General features: G+C 34.3%; 1 protein-coding gene across 1 annotated transcript in view; it reads left to right on the top strand.

Moving 5' to 3' along the window:
* Nucleotides 1–19,379, top strand: part of LOC108918015 (CUGBP Elav-like family member 4) — a 204,565-nt gene that overhangs the window by 175,179 nt on the left and 10,007 nt on the right. Inside the window, exons 4-7 of the mRNA XM_018724853.2 lie at nucleotides 1,999–2,142; nucleotides 7,974–8,098; nucleotides 8,462–8,577; nucleotides 12,377–12,478. Coding sequence (XP_018580369.1) covers nucleotides 1,999–2,142; nucleotides 7,974–8,098; nucleotides 8,462–8,577; nucleotides 12,377–12,478 — 487 coding nt within the window. The remainder of the gene's footprint in view (nucleotides 1–1,998; nucleotides 2,143–7,973; nucleotides 8,099–8,461; nucleotides 8,578–12,376; nucleotides 12,479–19,379) is intronic.

Raw genomic sequence — 19,379 nt, 5'->3', positions numbered from 1 at the left:
TATATGTTAACAATAGGGTTAAGGAATGTTTTTAACAATAGATTTTCAAGTATCGTACTGTTGTGACTGATGATTCAGATGGATTTTGTTTTAAACTTGGTTAAAAATTTTTTGATTCAAATCTCAATTTTGTAAGTATAAATTAGATTATTACTTGTGGTTGTTATCAATGTATATTCCATTATAGTTTCTCCTGAGGCAGGAATAAATTTGTTCCGAAAGCTCGAGTAATAAAAAGAGTACACTTAAAAATTTTGGCTTTGACTGCAGACCCGACTTTATTTAGAATTTTGTTTATATATATGTACAAACTTTATAATATGTTCGATAATCCGAACGATTCGATAATACGAACAATGCCTGGCTATGTTGTGTTCGGATTAAAGAGGTTGCACTGGTTTATGAACTATTGAATGCTCCAAAGTGGTTAAATTATTTAAAAAATCGCTTCCAGCACTTGATTTACTTGCAGTAGGGAAGATTTTTTACTAACAACTGATTTACGAGTTGTGAACTCCTGAATGTAGCCTTCAGCTACCGTTGAAGAACTCGTAAATCAGTTGTTAGTAAAAAAATCTTCCCTACTGCAAGTACATCAAGTGCTGGAAGCGATTTTTTAAATAATTTAACCACTTTAGAGCATTCAGTAGTTCATAAACCAGTGCAACCTCTTTAATCCGAACACCACATCGCCAGACATTGTTCGTATTATCGAATCGTTCGGATTATCGAACATATTATAAAGATTTGTACATATATATATGATTTACGAGTTGTGAACTCCTGAATGTAGCCTTCAGCTACCGTTGAAGATTTCCATCCACCAGGCATTTTTAAAGTTGTGGTATCAACTCCAGAATTTATTAATAGTGTAGCTGAAGTTCTACGGAAACAATATCCGTTATATTCGTGAGCATCTTTCAATTTGAGAAACGCAGCAACTTAATTGGTTATATTATGCTTTAACATTTGATTATTTAAAAAAAAATCTGTTACTATCTGTTTGTGTAGGACTTGTGGTACTACATTTCTGATATGTCTAAATATTCGCTTACAATAAAGAATATTTTTTCTTTGCTTTTGTAGTTGACAGAGTGATCAGCAATATATTTCCCATATCTTCAACATCTCCAATTTTTATTTGAAGTAATTCATGACATCGACACGCCCCAGATACCTGTATGTCAAAAATCATTACCACCTAAAATAATAACAGTTAGTATTTTTTTTTTTGTATAATTGTCTTCGTACCTAAATACGTATCATCAGGGGCCTGCATTATATATTTTATAATTTGTTCATTTTCTAAAACGCGTGATTTTTTAGCACGAAATCCATCCGATTGCCGTTTCAAGAATGTTTTTAATTTTATATACTTTCCAATATCAATGTTGTTGTAGACATTCAGAGTACCTCTGAGCATCGCATATGTAGACCATAATGAAGAAGATTTCATACTTTTGCGCAATTAAAAAAATACACCAATAGTACATTTTCTGACATAATGTTATTCTCAGTCCGGTAATCAATAAATTTTTTATATGCTGATATATCTTCTTCGATTTTTCTGATAATAAATTACACTCTATTTGCTTTGCTCGGATGCGCCTCATCTATTAAATACCAGCCCCAGCATTATATCTTGTACTTTACTGCCTAGTCAAACAAATAATATTCAACAGTTGCAGTTTTGTAAGAGTTTCACAGGTTAGTTTTTAGTGACTAAAATCAGATTACAATCACTACAAATAACGAGAACAACACTAAACGATTAAATATTTTTTAGTATTTATATTAAATGAAAAGTTGATATGAGACCTCTGCTAACAAAAAATTATATTTACTTACTACATTATGGAAAAACAGTTATTACTGTTAAATTATAAGCGCCCGTTTGGTAGTCACACTCAAATTAACCGAAACTGTGAAATTTATAAAATCTACTGCACCGACGACTACAAAGTTCGGTCTACTAAAAACTCTCTCTTAATATTCCAGGGAGCTTCCTCCAGCTTAGTAGTAAAATTTGCCGATACTGAAAAGGAACGCCAACTAAGACGCATGCAGCAGATGGCCGGAAACATGAGTCTTCTCAACCCTTTCGTGTTCAACCAGTTCGGAGCTTATGGAGCTTACGCACAGGTAACCTTTAATACCCCAAAGCACTTCTGCAGATTGTTACGTTCCAGGAATGTTCTTTGAAATTAATACGCCACAATTCACGAATGAGTGCCTTCCGGTTCGCAATTTTGTTATGATCTTTCGGAGCGTAGTAATTTTTTATTGGTAATAATTGCGGCAGCGGTGCAGTGGCGTGTTAATGAGAATATCCCAGATATAAACCAATCGAATATTGGGCGTGGTATAAACATCACAAGCAATACTAATAGCGTACAAGGAAAAATAAAATAGAGTAATAACATCAGTAATGGCAGTAATTGACAGGTTAAGAGCTCAGTGCTTTTAATAACCATGAAAAATATACTAATAGGTTTTAAAGCTTTGATAATTTGAGAATTGACGGCATATGGCTTTTAGGAGAACCTTTCTTTTAAACCATAATTGCATTCAGCTTAATATCAGCCAACTACTTCTTGTTAAATTCTTGTTGAAATAATTTTTTTAAAACGCTTTGTACATACCTAATTTTTTGCGCCCTTCTTGGTATGCATGTTACGAACTGCCACTGCTTATCTTACGTACCAATAAAACAAAAAGCGTGAAATCGACACGTGAATTGTGCCGGAAAAATTCGTACACTAATACTGTCATCAATGGAGCAAACTTTCTAATACTCTGAAAGAAAAGAAATAATTGTGCACACTTAAATTGAGCGGTTAATTATTTACAGTTCTTTTATGTCAGTGTGTCATTTATTGCTTATATATCCCTACCCTAAAGTAATAATAATATACAGGGTGATTCACAATGTCTGTAAAAAAATTCAGAGGAAGATAGAGCGGTAATAATATTGCAAGTCTGTCTTATTAATTATTACACAAGTCAACATTTAGTTTGAAAAAAAAAAACACACCGGACTCTACCTAGGTACCTAGGGGTTTTTGGGGTCGCTGATTCCGACGCCGAGGTCGGTTAAGCTCTATCACATCAGGTTCATGGTCATTTGAAGGTCAAAGGAAAGGTGGTTGAAAAAATCTGAAAAAATTCATACATGAGTTATTTGTGTCGTTGTGTCTGAATACGATCAGTTGACCTCTATCACCTCATATTCAAGGTCGTTTGAAGGTTAAAGTAGGCATAGGTGAAAAAAATTTAAAAAAAAATTTCAAATGCTCTGTTTATCTGTCTGTCATTTTACCCGTTAGTTTGCTTAAGTATTAGTCTGTATTTATTGTCCGCATGTATTTTCTCTCTGTCCATCTACCTGACATCCGGCCTTTCTACCTGTCTTTCTGTCGGTAATTTTGTCTTTCTGTCTGACTAGGTAAATGAGTTAAAAGTTTCCATCTGTCTGTTTTTTTGCCACCCTCTGTCTAAATGTCATATGAATCTGACACATAATTTTGTTCATTCTCATCTTGATTGATTCCCAGAAAATCTGGGAACTTTTAGTGAGGAACAAGGAGAAAGAATGCACCCGCACCTGAATGAGCTTGAACAAAGATATCAAGGTGTTTAGGGGAAGAATACAGGGTGTTCAAAAAGTTTGGAACCCCCCTCTATTTCAGAAAATACTGCTCAAACAAAAAAATAATTAGAACAAAAGTTGCGGGGTTTTGAGTGAGCAGTCCAACGGTGACATTGACCATGACCTTGAAGCTCATTAGAGGTCAAGTTGAAAATTTTAAATGGAACCGTATACTTTTGCCCTCGAAAATGGTAAGAACTGAAAATTATACGTTCCAGTGTGACCTTGACCATGACCTTCAAGGTCATTTAAAGGTTAACCTGAAAATTTTAAATGGAGCCGTATATTTTTGAACTCGGAAATGGAAAAAATGGAAATTTTTACCTACAAAGTTTTCAAATTGACCTGTAAACGACCTCCAAGTTACAGTCAAGGTCACCGTTTGATTGCTCATATTTAACCCTAACATCTTGGTCATTTTTCCACTGATGAGAACCTTCGAAGACAGACTGTTGCAAATACTGTGACCTTGAAATTACCATGACCTCAAGGTCATGGTCAGATCACAGCCGAACGTAAAATTTTTCGCTCTTTTCATTTCCGGTATCAAAAGTATACGGTTCCATTTAAAATTTTCAACTTGACCTCTAAATGACCTTGAAGGCCGACCTCTGCATCGGAATCAGCGACCACAAAAACCCCTAGGTATCTAGGTAGAGTCCGTTGTTTTTTTTTTCAAACTAAATGTTGACCTGTGGCCAACGGTTTAAAAAAAAAATTAAAAAAAAAATTGGCGACCCGTCACAAACGGAGAAATATTTATTTAATGTTTTTTTGCGTTTCAACTTGTGTGTCACTTTTACTTGCAACTTTCAGTTTCTGTTAGATTTATTGTTATTCCAAATTATGAATATCAAATTAAACTAACTTTGAGTTATAGTTATTTCATAAATAAGATTAGCTAGCTGAACACAAGGTATCAAATTCTCCCCTTAAAAGTAATGCTAGTGAAATTCTTAACTTGGTGCAATAGTTTTTGAAATATTGCTATTCTTTACGACTATTTGGACCAATCACTCTATTTTTGGTTTTATGAATTTCCCATTAAGTGTGTTCCATTATTAAAAAACGCCCTGTTTATGCTACTTATGATAAGTTTTTCTTAATTAAACTGTAATTTTCAGAGAAAATCAAGTGATCTTATTATCTCATTCGTAAAAATTAATGTGCGATTTCATAAAAACGTATTACTACGTTCTATTAATGACCTATATTCCAAGATTATACGTGGCAGACAGTGTCTTGTGCTTTATCTGTTGTTTATAAGTCTTTAATAATACACTCACCCAACATTTACCCCGAAATTACCTAGTAATAAAATATAGTGTCCTAAAGTGGTTGCGTGACTTCAGTTACGAAATTAGGGATAAAACCGGAGCCCCTGGGAAATTTCATTTGTAATTTATGTCATTATTCATTTCCAGTTGCGTATAGATGCGTTCGATATTCATGTGTTAACTTAACAAAGGGTCATCCATCGACGTTTTTCAGTTTCGGGGATGGGCTATTGTTTGCATTATTTATTACTTTGTCAATAAATAAGTAGCCATGCGAAGCCACCTGGAAATTTCACCTAGAAAGAAAATGTCCTAGAACGTCCAAAACACTTGCGACAGCTTTATTAATTATTAATTTTTAATATTGAATTACTATCTTTTTGTTTGAAGTGCTGATATACATACTGTAATGGAACATATAGCATCAGAAAATAAGTAAAATAAAATAAAATAAAATTTTTACAAAGACAAATTTCTCAACACGGCATATAATAATTTTCATATCAAGATTAAACTGATTTTTCACTAGATAATTTCAGTAAAGATTACAGTGGTATTATGTAGTAAATCTGAAAAAATAAAGAAAAAAAAAACTAATTTTAGTTGGTAACAGTAAAAACAATAAATTTTTGTAATAAAAGAAAAGAGTTCGGCAATATAGTTGTAAGTTTGGTATAAAACTAGTAATATAATACTAGATGTATATACCATTTTTTTGTTTTATAATAGAAATTATAATTTAATTAATAGTTTAATATGATACAAATATCTTTAGAAAAGAGTAGGTACGCTGCTATTTCACGGGTACTATAAAAGCAAGACCTAAACAATTAATAATATAATAGTGGTCGGCACATTAGTCTGCAGAGTAGCTGTCACATCACCTGGGAAATAGCAGGTCGCTCTCTGCCCATTTGGCCACATGAAAGCCTAAGCATTGAGTAGTAGTGACTACTCATAGATGTAGCACTTAGTCGTATTTCACCCATACTCACTTCATCTCTGTAGCCAAGATACTAGATATAGCTGGATCATCCATTTGTTAGTCCACCTATTGCATACTGATGAAAACTAATAAGTTCGAAACCGGTATATGTCTGGTGGTTCTTTATACTCTGGGTATAATTAGTAATAATATCAGTTCGAGCAGTTGTTTCCGGTAATGCTAACAGTTAAAAAGAGTAAGGTTGAATTTGCAACATAGTGGTAGATATTTTGAAAGCTACGACTAACTTTCAAAGTATTCTGTTTTTTTTTTAAAGAACCCCGCACAAAATCAATGGAAAATGGGTCCCAGTCGATTTTGCTAAGACTGCAGTATGTTATAGTTTTTGACTTTCAAAAGTTGTCAGGGACCCAAAATGATCCCATATAGTTTCAGAGATAAAGAGGAGGGAATTATGTGATTTTGGCTGTAGGCCTGAGTAAACTTCAAGGTTCAAGTTGATGGATTCAAAAACTAAGGCATGTAATGAATTTTGACCAGTAGGTACAATGCTTTTGGGATCGCTGAACCTGAATTCGGGGATAGCTTAGCTATATAAGGTCACCTGGATGTCAGGTAAAGGTCGTTTCAAGATTAATCTAAAGAAAATGTTTGTATTGAATTTCAATCGGTGCGTATATAGTTTTTTTTTGGGGGGGGAGTGAATTCGGGGATAGCTTGACCTAGGTCACATTTAGGTCATGTCAAGATCATTTCAAGGTCAAAGTAAAGAAAAGGTCTTTCACGAATGTTAACCTGTAAATATAAATGCTTTTAAGGTCGCTGAACCTGAATTCGAGGATAGCTTAACCCTATAAGGTCATCAGGAAATCAAGTCAAGGTCATTTCATTTGACTTAATCTCAATTCAAGCCCCGCAGGTGACCTTATAAGGCTAAGCTCAAGCCCCGAATTCAGGTTCAGCGACCTCAAAATCATACATACTTACAGGTTAACATTCGTGAAAGGCTTTTTCTTTACTTTGACCTTGAAATGATCTTGACTTGACAAAAAGTCAAAAACTATAACATACTGCAATTTCAGCAAAATCGACTGGGACACATTTTCCATTGATTTTGTGCGGGTTTCTTTATTCACTCATCACAATATTAAACTGTATAGTAATTACTATTTATTTGTGTTTAATTTATTAGCTCCAAGTTTAGTGATTTTCGAGTTTATTTTTTCTGTTAACCTAGTAATTAATTTTTTGGGTAACTAGGAAGGACTCCCTTGTGTGTTAAATTTAGTTAATATAAACATAACATGTGTATAATTTTGAGATTACTTCATAGTTACATACGTGGTGATTCTCTGATGATAATTTCTTTGGTATAACACCCCTCCAAAAATTAAAAAAATATTGTTTTTCTTTTTTATCTTCCATGTATATATATCAAGCTAAAGAAACCAAACTTGGTGAAAGTCAAAAAGCACTGTCAAAAAAACTACACTTTTTTTTAACACTGAAGTATTTTTGTAAGAGGTTGAAATAATGAACCTTTATGACATTTTTTTCTTATAATTTTTTTTTCGATAAAATTTTTTCCTTTTAAAAAATATGTCTAAAAAGCCCCATTCGTTTATTAACTTTTTGATCTCTTCAAGTTTTTTCGAAAATTTAAGGTTTTATGAGAATAAAAAATGTATTGCAATGCATTTTTAAAAAGATGAACTGTTTAACATGAGTGTATTTTGCCGAAAATGCTCCAATGTTGGATTGCACCACACATTATTTAAGAATGTAATTAGAATGGACAATTATTTTTTACTAACTGTTTAATGAGTACGAGCGTGGAGGAAAAATTAATAACAATTTATAAAACAATAACATTTAATTTAATATTAAAAACTTTGCTGCACTTTTTTCGCGGATGCATTTAACGAATAATGAGAGACAAAATTACGTTTTGAGATAATAGAAAAACTTAATAAATTCTGATTAGTAAAAAGGAAGTCGTTCTAGAAGTGAATATGGTACATAACTTTTACGAATACGAACAAGTTTCGTTGATATATGTATACTTTCATTATAAAGGACCTACAGTATGTTATATTTTCAGCAACAGGCTGCAATTATGGCAGCAGCCACTGCACAAGGAACATACATTAATCCAATGGCGGCGATAGCAACTCAGTTACCGCACGCCGCAATAAATGGAATGGCGAATTCTGCACTACCCCCAACGTCAGGTATTATTATATAAATATTATGAAAAGGCAGGTACATTAAGATAATATTGTTTTAATTATCGTTAAAGCTAAAAAAGCACTCCGTTTATTCACAGTTAATGATCGCATAATGAATTACCGTAACCATTTTTTTTTAACTTTAAAACTAAATTACAATAATTCGGTCATCGTGAGCAAAACTAGATGGAATTTTCGTGTAACAGTGTTTTAACGGTTCCAACTGTTAACTGTAATATACACAAATTATTATTAAAATGAAATGGTCCACCTCGTTATAGTAGGACTTATAGGCTATTACTCCGTCAGATGTTCCAGTTGGAGCTGGTTCTGGACAACCCGTAAATGGAACTATCCCCAGCTTGCCTTCCCCGACGATGCCAACATTTAACATGGCAGCACAGACGCCAAACGGTCAACCTGGCGGCCAAGAACAAGTATATACGAATGGAATCCCTCCCCAAACATACCAAGCTCGTAAGTAGTTTCTTTGTTAATTTAACATCTGCAATAGAATATCCAAAAAAAACGTATGTTAGTTTCAAATGTAGCATTGCTTTTTTATTGCTATTACTGTATTGAAAATTTAAAAAGTATTAAATCAAGTTGTTGAGAGAAACCATAGAGCCACTCGTCAAAGTGTCCTTGAGACTCCCATCTACTTTATAGTAAGTATAGTTCAATGATAGTGCGAAATCTTAGATAAGATTGTGATGTAAAAATGTAGGAACTTCTGCTCCTCAAGAATATTATGATACGTTTCAAAGAAAAATAAGAATTCGTTGTGTTTGTAATCATGATAAATACGATGCTATATGTATATGGGAGTTAACGCGAAAATTTTCCTACGCCATGTTACAGTTGACAAAATTCTATAGTTAGCAGAAGAACCCCTTGAAGGTCCTCGCTGAACGCTGAACCAATTAAGGCTTTCTACATATTAGACGTATCGTCTTAGACGCGTACAAGGTTTATCATGTAGCAGGCTTAAACCCGCGCATTGCAGCTTGCATGCCGTGACGAATAATACGCTACACTGTCGTTCCGTGAATAGAGACTCGATAAAGCAAACGAACATGTAGTAAAATATTGCAGCCAGCCTCGTGGACAGAAATAACTCTAGCTGTACTGCAGCCTGCTTGCCTCAACGATAAATGCCGCTCGTGGAAAAACGGTACGTCAGATATGCAGAAAGCCTAATAGTGTTACAATGAAAGTTAGCGGCAGATCACAAACATAAAATTTGTGAAAGGAAAGTGTGATTCTTGCTAAGAGCGCAAACCTAGTGTAGTGTCGAGGCTTCGGATTCAGATAAAGGGTAGATCCACGAGCAGCAACTATACCCGCACATAATTGTACGGTGCAAGAGATAACGCTTGTATTTAATCTCCTTAGCTGGTGCTCGTGTCTCAAGTCTTTGGAGACTCAATAACGCTTCATTCCTCCATTCCTAAAAGTTTACCGAAATACCAAAGTGCCGATACTTGTGTCTGGTCCAGCAGAGGTGTCTAGAGCAGTCCTTATACTAGAGATGCTACTCTGCTCTAGACAAAATTAATTTTATATGTACATGTGACACTATTCGAGAATATACTACTGGAGGTAGCCTCCCAAGAGCTGGGCACGTTACAAGCGAAAACAGAGACAGCTGCTATCTCTCTCTTGCTGAATGCGATTGGCTGTTCCTGTCACATATATATGGAGAGGATCAGCCGTGAACCAATCACGTTCGGCGAAGAGAGAGATAGCAGCTATCCCTCTCTTCACTCTCCAACGCGCCCTGTCATTGGGTAACTATCTCCAGTAGTATATGCTCGAAGGAGACACTTTAGCATGCAGACGAAACATAAAACTTCATGACATCTTGATCAAAAGTCCTCATGGGTCCAACGTCAGAAAATTGTCAGTGTTAGAGTTACAAAGAGTGAAAGATCAAGACCGCTAACGTCATAGTTGAGAGTATCATCTTAACATTGCTATTCTAATATATTTGGACATATGTGTTCTCTTACTCAAACTCGCGTATGTGTCATACCCTCGTACTCCCTCTCCCCAATGCACGCGCGCTCACACATAGTACATACCCTTTATACCCCTAAAACTAGTCATTTTCAGATGTTGGACCTATGAGGAATTTTGATCAGGATTTCATGAAGTACAGCATACTACATTTTCAGTCCATTCGATCATTACTATGACATTAGTGGATATCGATATTCCTGACCTTTGACCCTTTATATCTCAAATTGGCCATTTCAGACTTTGGGCTCATGAGGACTTTTGATCAGGATGTCATGAAGTACAACATATTCCTTTTCAGTCCATTCGACTGTACCCCCCTTTTCCATTTGTTTTATGCGGTGTCCTTTGTTGTGTGATGTCCCATAGTTCCGTATTACCTTCCAGTATTTCAACTAACTCCGCTGTTTTTTCAGTCTAGAAAGCTGAATGAAACCCTGTATTGGGTTGCGTAATTAAAATTTTTATTAACTATGTAGTAAATAACTAATATATATTTTGTAACTGTAATCAGATTGTTAATCACCGACTCAACAAGTTTTGCCTTAGCAATAAAATTTCCAGTCTGCATCTACACTCGAACGTATCACGACGTGAGTGTCAAATATAAGTAAACGTAGTGTGAATATAATATGGTGTGTCTACGCGCATGTGGTGATGTCACTTAAGAGACAGATTGACGAAATCATGGCATCATGCGTTGGTATGAAAATGTTTTTCTTCGTTCTGTCGTTTTCTCCAATAATCCACAGCTGACTGTCATGACCTAAACATATCACTTAATTAATTTGACAAAGGTTACATACTCATTTAGACTCTAGTCACTTAAACTGATCTTTTAAACACGATTGGTAACATATGTATCTATGGAAATTACAGGTTTTATGTCTTACATATAACGATTAACTTAAATTATCTGTTTATAAAGAGTGCTCCAAAATTCATTAAAGAAGTAATTTTGAAAACACAGGTTTTTAATTCAAAATTGCAAACTTTTTATTTATTATACATATACATATCGGGTTAAAGGCCTCCACGGCTTTCCTGGCACATACGCACTCTTTTGTCGTAATTTTCCATAACCGTTTTGTATAAATGCGGCTGAATTTCCTTCATACAGCGCTCAATGTCCTACTTCAAGGCGTGGGTGATCGTGCGCTTGTTGGCATAAACCTTAGACTTAAAAAAACCCCAAAGAAAAAAATCCAACAGCGTTAAATCGCATAATCTGGGCAACCAATTCTGATCACCATGCAGTAATTGAATTATTTCTCGGGCTGTGTGGCACGTGGCACCGTCTTGTTGAAACCACACGCATATCTCGCAATTTAAGTACAGAAAACTGGATTATCATGTCTCGATAGCAAACGCCATTAACTGTTATTGCCTGACCAGCCGCATTTTCCAAAAAGAATGATCCGATGATGCCTCCACTCCAAAGTCCGCACCAAACAGTAACCGTTGTGGATACATTTGGTTCTTAATAATCAGTCGTGGATGTTCTGAACCCCAAACGCGACAATTTTGTCGATTAATGAAGACATCAAGATGTAAAGGACCGCATCGTTGAAAATGATTTTGTTCAAAAAATCAGCATCTACTTGTTCCATAATCCATTCAACGAACTCTCTTCGCTCTGCGTGGTCAGCAGGCTTCAGTTCTTGAGTCAATTGAAGTTTGTAAGTATGAAGACGAGATGATAATACACTCTAGAGGTAGAGAGCTTTTCGAAATGTTCCTGAACTCTCACAAACTACTTCAATGTTTTGTGTTGAACGACTTCAGTCTTCAGTCTTCCTGATTAATCTCATTACAGCTGATGAAGTTAACTCACTATTCCGACGTTATTTTCTACGAAAATTGCTGCCAAACTTTCATTGTTTTTAAAATATTGCTCAATAATGAAAGCGCATAGTTCTTTCGTGTAGCGCTCTATTTTTAATAACCCTGAAGTATCAACTGTCACGCGGTCTTTTTTTCGTCGGGTATTCCGTAAATTTTGGGATATCCGATTTTTGTCAAAAGGTCTCTGCTGACGTCATGCGCAGACAGGACGAAACTAAGCCGGCTAGCGAGTACACCATGCTATATTCACACCATTCATGAAAATTAATCACTAACCTCATTAATCAATGAGCTGATCAGTAAAGCAGTAACGAAATTAATTAATTAACAGAAGCAAAACGCATTTTTTGGGTATTCTGTCATATCGTACTGGTTCAAAGAAGAATTAAGAACTGAATTAATTGAAATTTAGATGCGCTACATCTGTCCATTCCAGCGCAAGGGTTGCCAAACGGAGAAGCGGCGATACAGCATCCAGCGTATCCAGGCATGCAGCCGGCATATCCAGGCGTCGGTAAGTCGCCCCCCCTTCCCCATTTAAACATAACTAAGTGATCGTATATGTGTAAAGGGTGTATATTTATCTTATATGTTATAAATGTAGCTTGAAATCACCTAAATGTTTGATGTTACACACGAAATTTGTTGTTCTATGTTGTTGCTTCATATTTTATTTATACCCGACATATAACCGTCCCGAGTACTTTGTACTATTATGTCCCTTATTATTCAAATTAATGTTTGTATCGTTGTTACAAAATGTTTTACATTAGTTGTGCGTTTATTATTCATGGGCTAATAGGTATGCATTAGGCTCCCCAAGTATCAATTTGTAATTCCCCGTGTTTTTATCTTAATTTGATAACGCAGTGAGCGGCTGTATAGAATAATCATACTTATAAACTTAGCAGCCATGAACTTTCGTACACATTAGTGACGTCAACTGATCATTATCGACCAAAGAACGCCCCACATTTGATATGTGGACACAAAAACTGTCAATAGAACGTACATTACTGTCGGATACCTACGCATACATATAATTATTTAAATATTAATGGTTAAATATTTGTGCGCGTAAAGTAGTTTCGTCTTTTTTAATGTGTACTGATATGTGATAAGAAAAATATTAAAATGTGTACCTAAAAAAAGGTCAGGCTTAAAAAAATATATGTTTATCAGCTTTATTTTAACAAGAATTATCATTAAACTCCAAAAATAAATTTGTAACTCCTTTTGCAGTGAGCTCTTTGCTGCAGTGGAATTTTTGATGAATCTAAAAAATTTACGATTAAAAAGAATTATTAAGGTCTATCATACTGTCCTTGTAAGTACAGTATTGCATATAGCTTACGACGCATTTTAATAATGTATCACGTATTATATTATTTTAAATAGGAACGTCTTTATTAGGCTAAGGGCACATTATTAACACGTGTTGAATCTTCACGTGTTAAGACGTCACAGCGCGACACATCAAGTACGCTGATCACATTAATCTGACGTGTTATATAAAGTTTTTAAATGTATTATAATAAAAATAGACACTAAAGTTATCCAATGTCGATTCTAACCATGAATATAATCGAAACAAAGGAGAATTTCCTCTTTCAAATTAATTAGTTATTTGAGAAAGAGGAAATGTTAGTTGCTGGTGTCGTTTGCCCTTTACAATGAATCCAGGAAACGAGTTGGAGAGTGTCATGTGAATTTGCGAATTTTAAATATGTAATGATCCAATTTATTATTGTGAGCTTGAAGAAAATAAGATAATAAATAAACTGAATCCTACAATTGATGTCATAGCATTCCATCTACCTGATAGGAGAACGGAAGTCCTTTTACTCTGCAGTCCCAAGAAGGCAGGCTTCATTTATAATTTAAATAAAAAAGAGTGGCATATAATAATAATATGTCAATACAAAATTGTATGTAGTAAATATGTTGACAATAGGAAATAACGATTGAATTTGATCCCAAGATCAAAACTCGTTAATTGTAAAAATAATTACAGACACATAAAAAAAAAACTCGAATCCGGGAGTGCTACTCATTTTGATGCCAATAATCAATAGAACACGCTGTTAGTCAAAATTTGGCTCCTAATATTTAAAGGATATCTGAACATATAATTTCCGACATATTTTGACGAACTGGAAACTATCCCGTAGTCAATATTTAAGTGCGATCTAACATTTTCCTAGTCCCACCTTTGATATTTTTTTTTCTTAGAGTCTTAGAGTTGTTAGGAATCATATAGAATAGAGTTTTCTTTGTTCTATTCGAATATCATATGTCATGACTACGATATCGTTTTCAGCTGGTCGGAAATAATATATGTCAGATATTATGTAGAGCAAAATCAATTTTGGACTATGATATAGTCCCCTAAATATAGATTTTACAAGATACTGGCCGGTCTTACACAAATTCTGACTACGATATCGCTTTTAGCCGCTCAAAAATGTCTGAAATGATATATCAGATCTTTGGGTTTGGACTTTTATGTGTTATTTTATTAATTAAAATGGCTAACCCTAAACATTAGCAGCCAAACTTTGACTTAGAGTGTATTTAATTGATTATTATTGACATCAAAATGAGTAGCACTACCAGAGTCTGCATCTTCGCACTTGAGTGTTTTTTTTTGTGTGGCGGTATTATTAGTCCATTCCATCCCTGACGATTATACTGTTTCTTATTTAATAGCACAATGTAGGCTCTTACTTCGTTGAGTAGGATTTTATACAGTGTATCCCAGATGCCAAAAAATATACCAAAATTATAACCGCGTATTTAACTTACCAGAAGCAATAACGTTTGTCTCATATTTTTTTTTCGAAAATCATTTGGATTTTAAGATAATATAAATTTTTAAGTTTGAATTTTTTTTACCCACCACTGGAGCATAAATCGAGACGCTTAGATATTTGATTGACAAAAAGACGCGGAATTAATTCGCATTGAAAGATCACGATCATCATGTAAACATCAGAAAATGTACCTTTCCTGTTTTGTCCAGCAAATTTGTAAAGATACTCTGTGATTGTGACTAATGCATGTGTTAATAGTTTCATAAAAGCATTCTGCGGGATGTGATTATATTTATAGTACGATACGTGATTTTCCGTATGTTCAACAGGAGTGCAAAATCAGGAAACGAAAAACATACGAGGTGAAAATATGCTTGTTTTCCTTATTTTGAATGTTTTGTCTTATATCCTGAAGAAAACTTATATAACTGGTACAGTGAAGAGATCTTGTTTCCAATTTGCTTAGATTTCCCGCGACCGGTAGACCGTAGATTAGCTATGCTTGTACGGAGGATTGGCACCCTCTGTGCACGTATGGTAGGGTGGAAGAATGTTGACTTGAGTCAATGTGAGAGACTGACACCGGTTGGCATTTGACCACCCCCCTAATTAATGAGGTTTTCCAGGTTTCCCTCATTCCTGCACTGAAAGGTGGTTAGGGCTTACCAACATAAGTCGTTCCTGGGCGCAAATGCGGCCTGCGTAATAATAATATGCCGCCTCCTCTCCCGCACAAGTCTCCGACTTCTGGGCTAATTCTCGTAGTTAGAATGAGGAGTAGAGTTATTATTATTATTATTATTATTATTATTATTATTATTATTATTATTATTATTATTATTATTATTATTATTATTATTATTATTATTATTATTATTATTATTATTATTATTATTATTATTATTATTATTATTATTATTATTATTATTATTATTATTATTATTTTCTAAAATGCTGGACAAAAAATTCCACATATAAACGCCCCCTTATATATCGAATAATTTGTATGGGATACTCTCTGACAAAAAGTATTCATTGATTAAATGATATTTTTAAATGAATTGTGATATTTTTTTACCTTAATTTTATCGTTACCTTTACTACGCGCAATACAGCAGAAACCTATTTGAAAATTGGTGTTTTTCAAAAAAATCCTGCAGGTATTTATGTATATATTCTTATTATTTGTAATAAAATAACAAAGTAACTAAAATACAGCAGTACATCAGAATATTGTTATCCGTTTATTCGTTGTGACGTGTTGTGACTCTTCACATACAAATGTGTTCTAAGGTTGAAAGAAATACCAGAAACTAATAATGTTATTATAAATTATAAAATATCAGAAAATATTTTAACTTATTTTTTAAATTAACGTTTCCAATTTTTGTCAGTACTGGAACTGATATTTGTTTTACAAAATGGAAAACCTTCCTTAGATACTTTTTTTCTTAAGTAGGTGCACTTAGATATTTTAAATAATAAATGATCTGTAATGTACTAAATAGTACAAACATCAACATTTACAACATACATTTTTTACTGTTTTTTTATCAGCATAATTCTTCCGAATCAAATAAGCATAAATTTATTTTATCCAGAACCGTAATTCCAAAATGTAAAAAGAATACAATTTCATTATTATTTCAAAACAAATACTCCTTTGTTGGTAATGTAGAAGTTAACAGGTGTTTTAAAGCTCCTACATTGACGAGCTACTGGATTATTGAATTTAACCCCGATAGACAGGCTCTGCACAATGGCATGTACTACACGTAATTTAATGTATCTTCGCATTAAAAGATAAAGAGATATAGCGTCTCCTTTGACCAGCTTAAAATTATTTGCAATAATCCCTATAAAACCCCTTGTAAAAATGCTGGTACAAAAACATATGTTCCCATTCATTAATCACTTTGTCAATATATAGGTGTATAAAAACATTTTATTAAGCCAATTCATTAGTGAAGCTTAGTAGCTTGGAAAACGAGGTAGCTTTCGTAATACCTTTACATTTGCCCCTAAAAAAATATCTGTAATACCTAGAAGTATCTAACGTGTCCTGTTATTTACGCAATTGTGTCATTTTTTTCCTATTGAATTTAATTACTGGTCTGTACTAATCTATACTTAATTCCGGATCTACACTGACGCGAACATTGTTAGCTACCCATGTTCATCTACGAGGGAGAATCAAATATAAACGATTTTTGTTCCTGAGCATCTACGGACTGGGCTCGCGCTTCTAGTATGCTTGGGTGGGGTCATTAGGAATGGCCATTCCACACTCCCAACCAAGGAGTTCAAGCGATGGAAATTTTCCGTAGATTCTGCAGAGTTCGGGAACCAAACACTGTCAAGGACTCGTGTGATTCCTTGGTATAAAGAGTACAAGGAGGCACGAAAACGAGTGGAAAATCAGGAACACGATTGCCGTTCTCGGACAAGCATTTCAGACAAAAAATTCGAGCGGTTCGCGACATTGTTGAAGACGATCGACGGATGAGAGTATCCGAAATTGCAGAACAGGTCGGAATAAGTTATGGAACTGTCAAGTGATAATTACAAACGACCTACAGTTCCGTAAAGTATTGTCAGATGGATCCCTCACCTTTTGCCCCCAGATCGGAAGATGGGACGTTTGGAGGTCTGTCAGAGGCTTACAGCAAGGTTTGAGAAAGAAGGTGATGTATTTTTGAGTCGGATCGTAACCTGCGACGAAACGTGGGTCCATCACTACATTTCCTAGTCGAAACAAGCCAGTATAGAGTAGCGGAGGAAAGAGTAGGCGGCCCCAGTGAGAACCAAGACTCGAGTGTCAGCTGACAAGGTGCTTTCAACTGTTTTTTCCACCAGCGAGGCATTTCAGAAGCTCAAAACTAAAAGAAAAGCACTGGACTCAACTTGATCGTCCTCCCTACAACCAGGACCTATCGCCCTGCCATTTTCATTTGTTTGGGCCGCTTATATTGTTAGTGAACATACTTAGCTAATACAGTTAGTACCCGGCATAAAAAACGAATGTAACATATAAATTCTGTAATATGGTTTCATTTTAAATACCTGTATTTTATCCGCTATTTCAAATTTGAGACGTTAATTACTACTGTTCTTCGTATTCGTAATGAAACATATTCTATTAATAATTTCTTAAATGGTCAGGAAAGTTGTATAATTACACATTTCAAATATTTTCCTTAATTATTTCAAAACTGTCACAAAAATGTGGCAATTCAATGAGTGGAACATTTGGTTTTGATGTTGATGAGACGAAACAAATAATTAACCAAACGAAAGTGATTTCTTAAAGCAATTTTTTAATTGATATGACAGGTGACAAATTAGAAACAGTAATTGGATTATTCTGTTGGATAACGTTCTCTGTTAAAAAATATTTTCAGAAGTAATACTATAAATACTTCAAAATAATTGGTTATACATCGACAAATTGCTGCATAATTACAGTATCAGTTTGACAGTTTAAAGTTTAAACTAACACGATTTGTAGTTGTGCAGGAGGATTGAGATGTAGTTCCAGCAAGCGTAAATTATATTTATATTTTAAGTTCGTCAATATAATTTCAGAAAGCTGAAGTGATTTTCAGATTAGTAACAGGTATTTCAGAAAGCCTCAATTGTATTCCAACAGAGTTAGTTCCAATTTAGAATTTGTAAATTATATTTTAGTCAAATTACTTATTGTACTTTATTTTTATTTTAGTGTCGAATATATTTCAGAATTTCTCAAAAATATTTTTAAAAATGAGATGAGTCGACTATACAGGGTGGGTCAGATTTAACGTATGATTATAAAATACTATCTCTTCGAGGTATAAGGAGATAGAGTAAAAAAACTCACTGCACTTACAAGTTGCATTAATATGCGGTAATATCGCCTAAGCAACCATGTTTTTTATACCTATCTGTTACTGCTTCCCATCAAAATAATTTTTTCGTTTTATATAAATCGTTGGTCTACGTAAGCTACATATAGCGCGACATGTTAGTATGGTTGGTGTCAAAATGTATGGAAAATATATAGAAAACATATAAATGCGAAAGGACAGAGTATCTAGCGTGCACTGTAGTGCGCATATGTAAATTTTCACTCAATACCTAGGTATTGCGTGTCGCCACATGCACCCTACAAAGGCCATAGAACACCAACAATAGGTGTTTTTTGGTTCCGACATAAAACGGTTCTAGGACGGTTGAAATTAGTTGACCATTCCACTTATAAGAACATCTAAGCCAAAACATAAAGTTCTAGGATTAACAAAACCGAAACTAGCCTTCTAGAGGCCCTAGAGATTCAATTTTGCAATGTATATGCCATTTAGAGCAATATCGGTAGAAATCGGCATTGCTATATATACTGTGACATTTAATTTCTGGAACTTACTTTTGACATCTAAAGTGTCGACTTGTACCTGCAAATTAAAAGAGATACAAGGTAAGTTTGGTGAAACTTCGCAAATATTTTTTGTTTGGTCTACTTTCTTGCAAATGCCGTTGACCTTGGAAAAACAGTAAAAACTTTATTTGCAAATTTTTGTTAATTTGGAGAATAAAAATATGTTTTTTAAAATATCACCGCAAATC

The sequence above is a fragment of the Anoplophora glabripennis genome, unplaced genomic scaffold (assembly GCF_000390285.2).
Source record: "Anoplophora glabripennis isolate ALB-LARVAE unplaced genomic scaffold, Agla_2.0 scaffold62, whole genome shotgun sequence".
Taxonomy (NCBI): domain Eukaryota; kingdom Metazoa; phylum Arthropoda; class Insecta; order Coleoptera; family Cerambycidae; genus Anoplophora; species Anoplophora glabripennis.
This window is presented reverse-complemented; position numbering and strand designations above follow the sequence as displayed.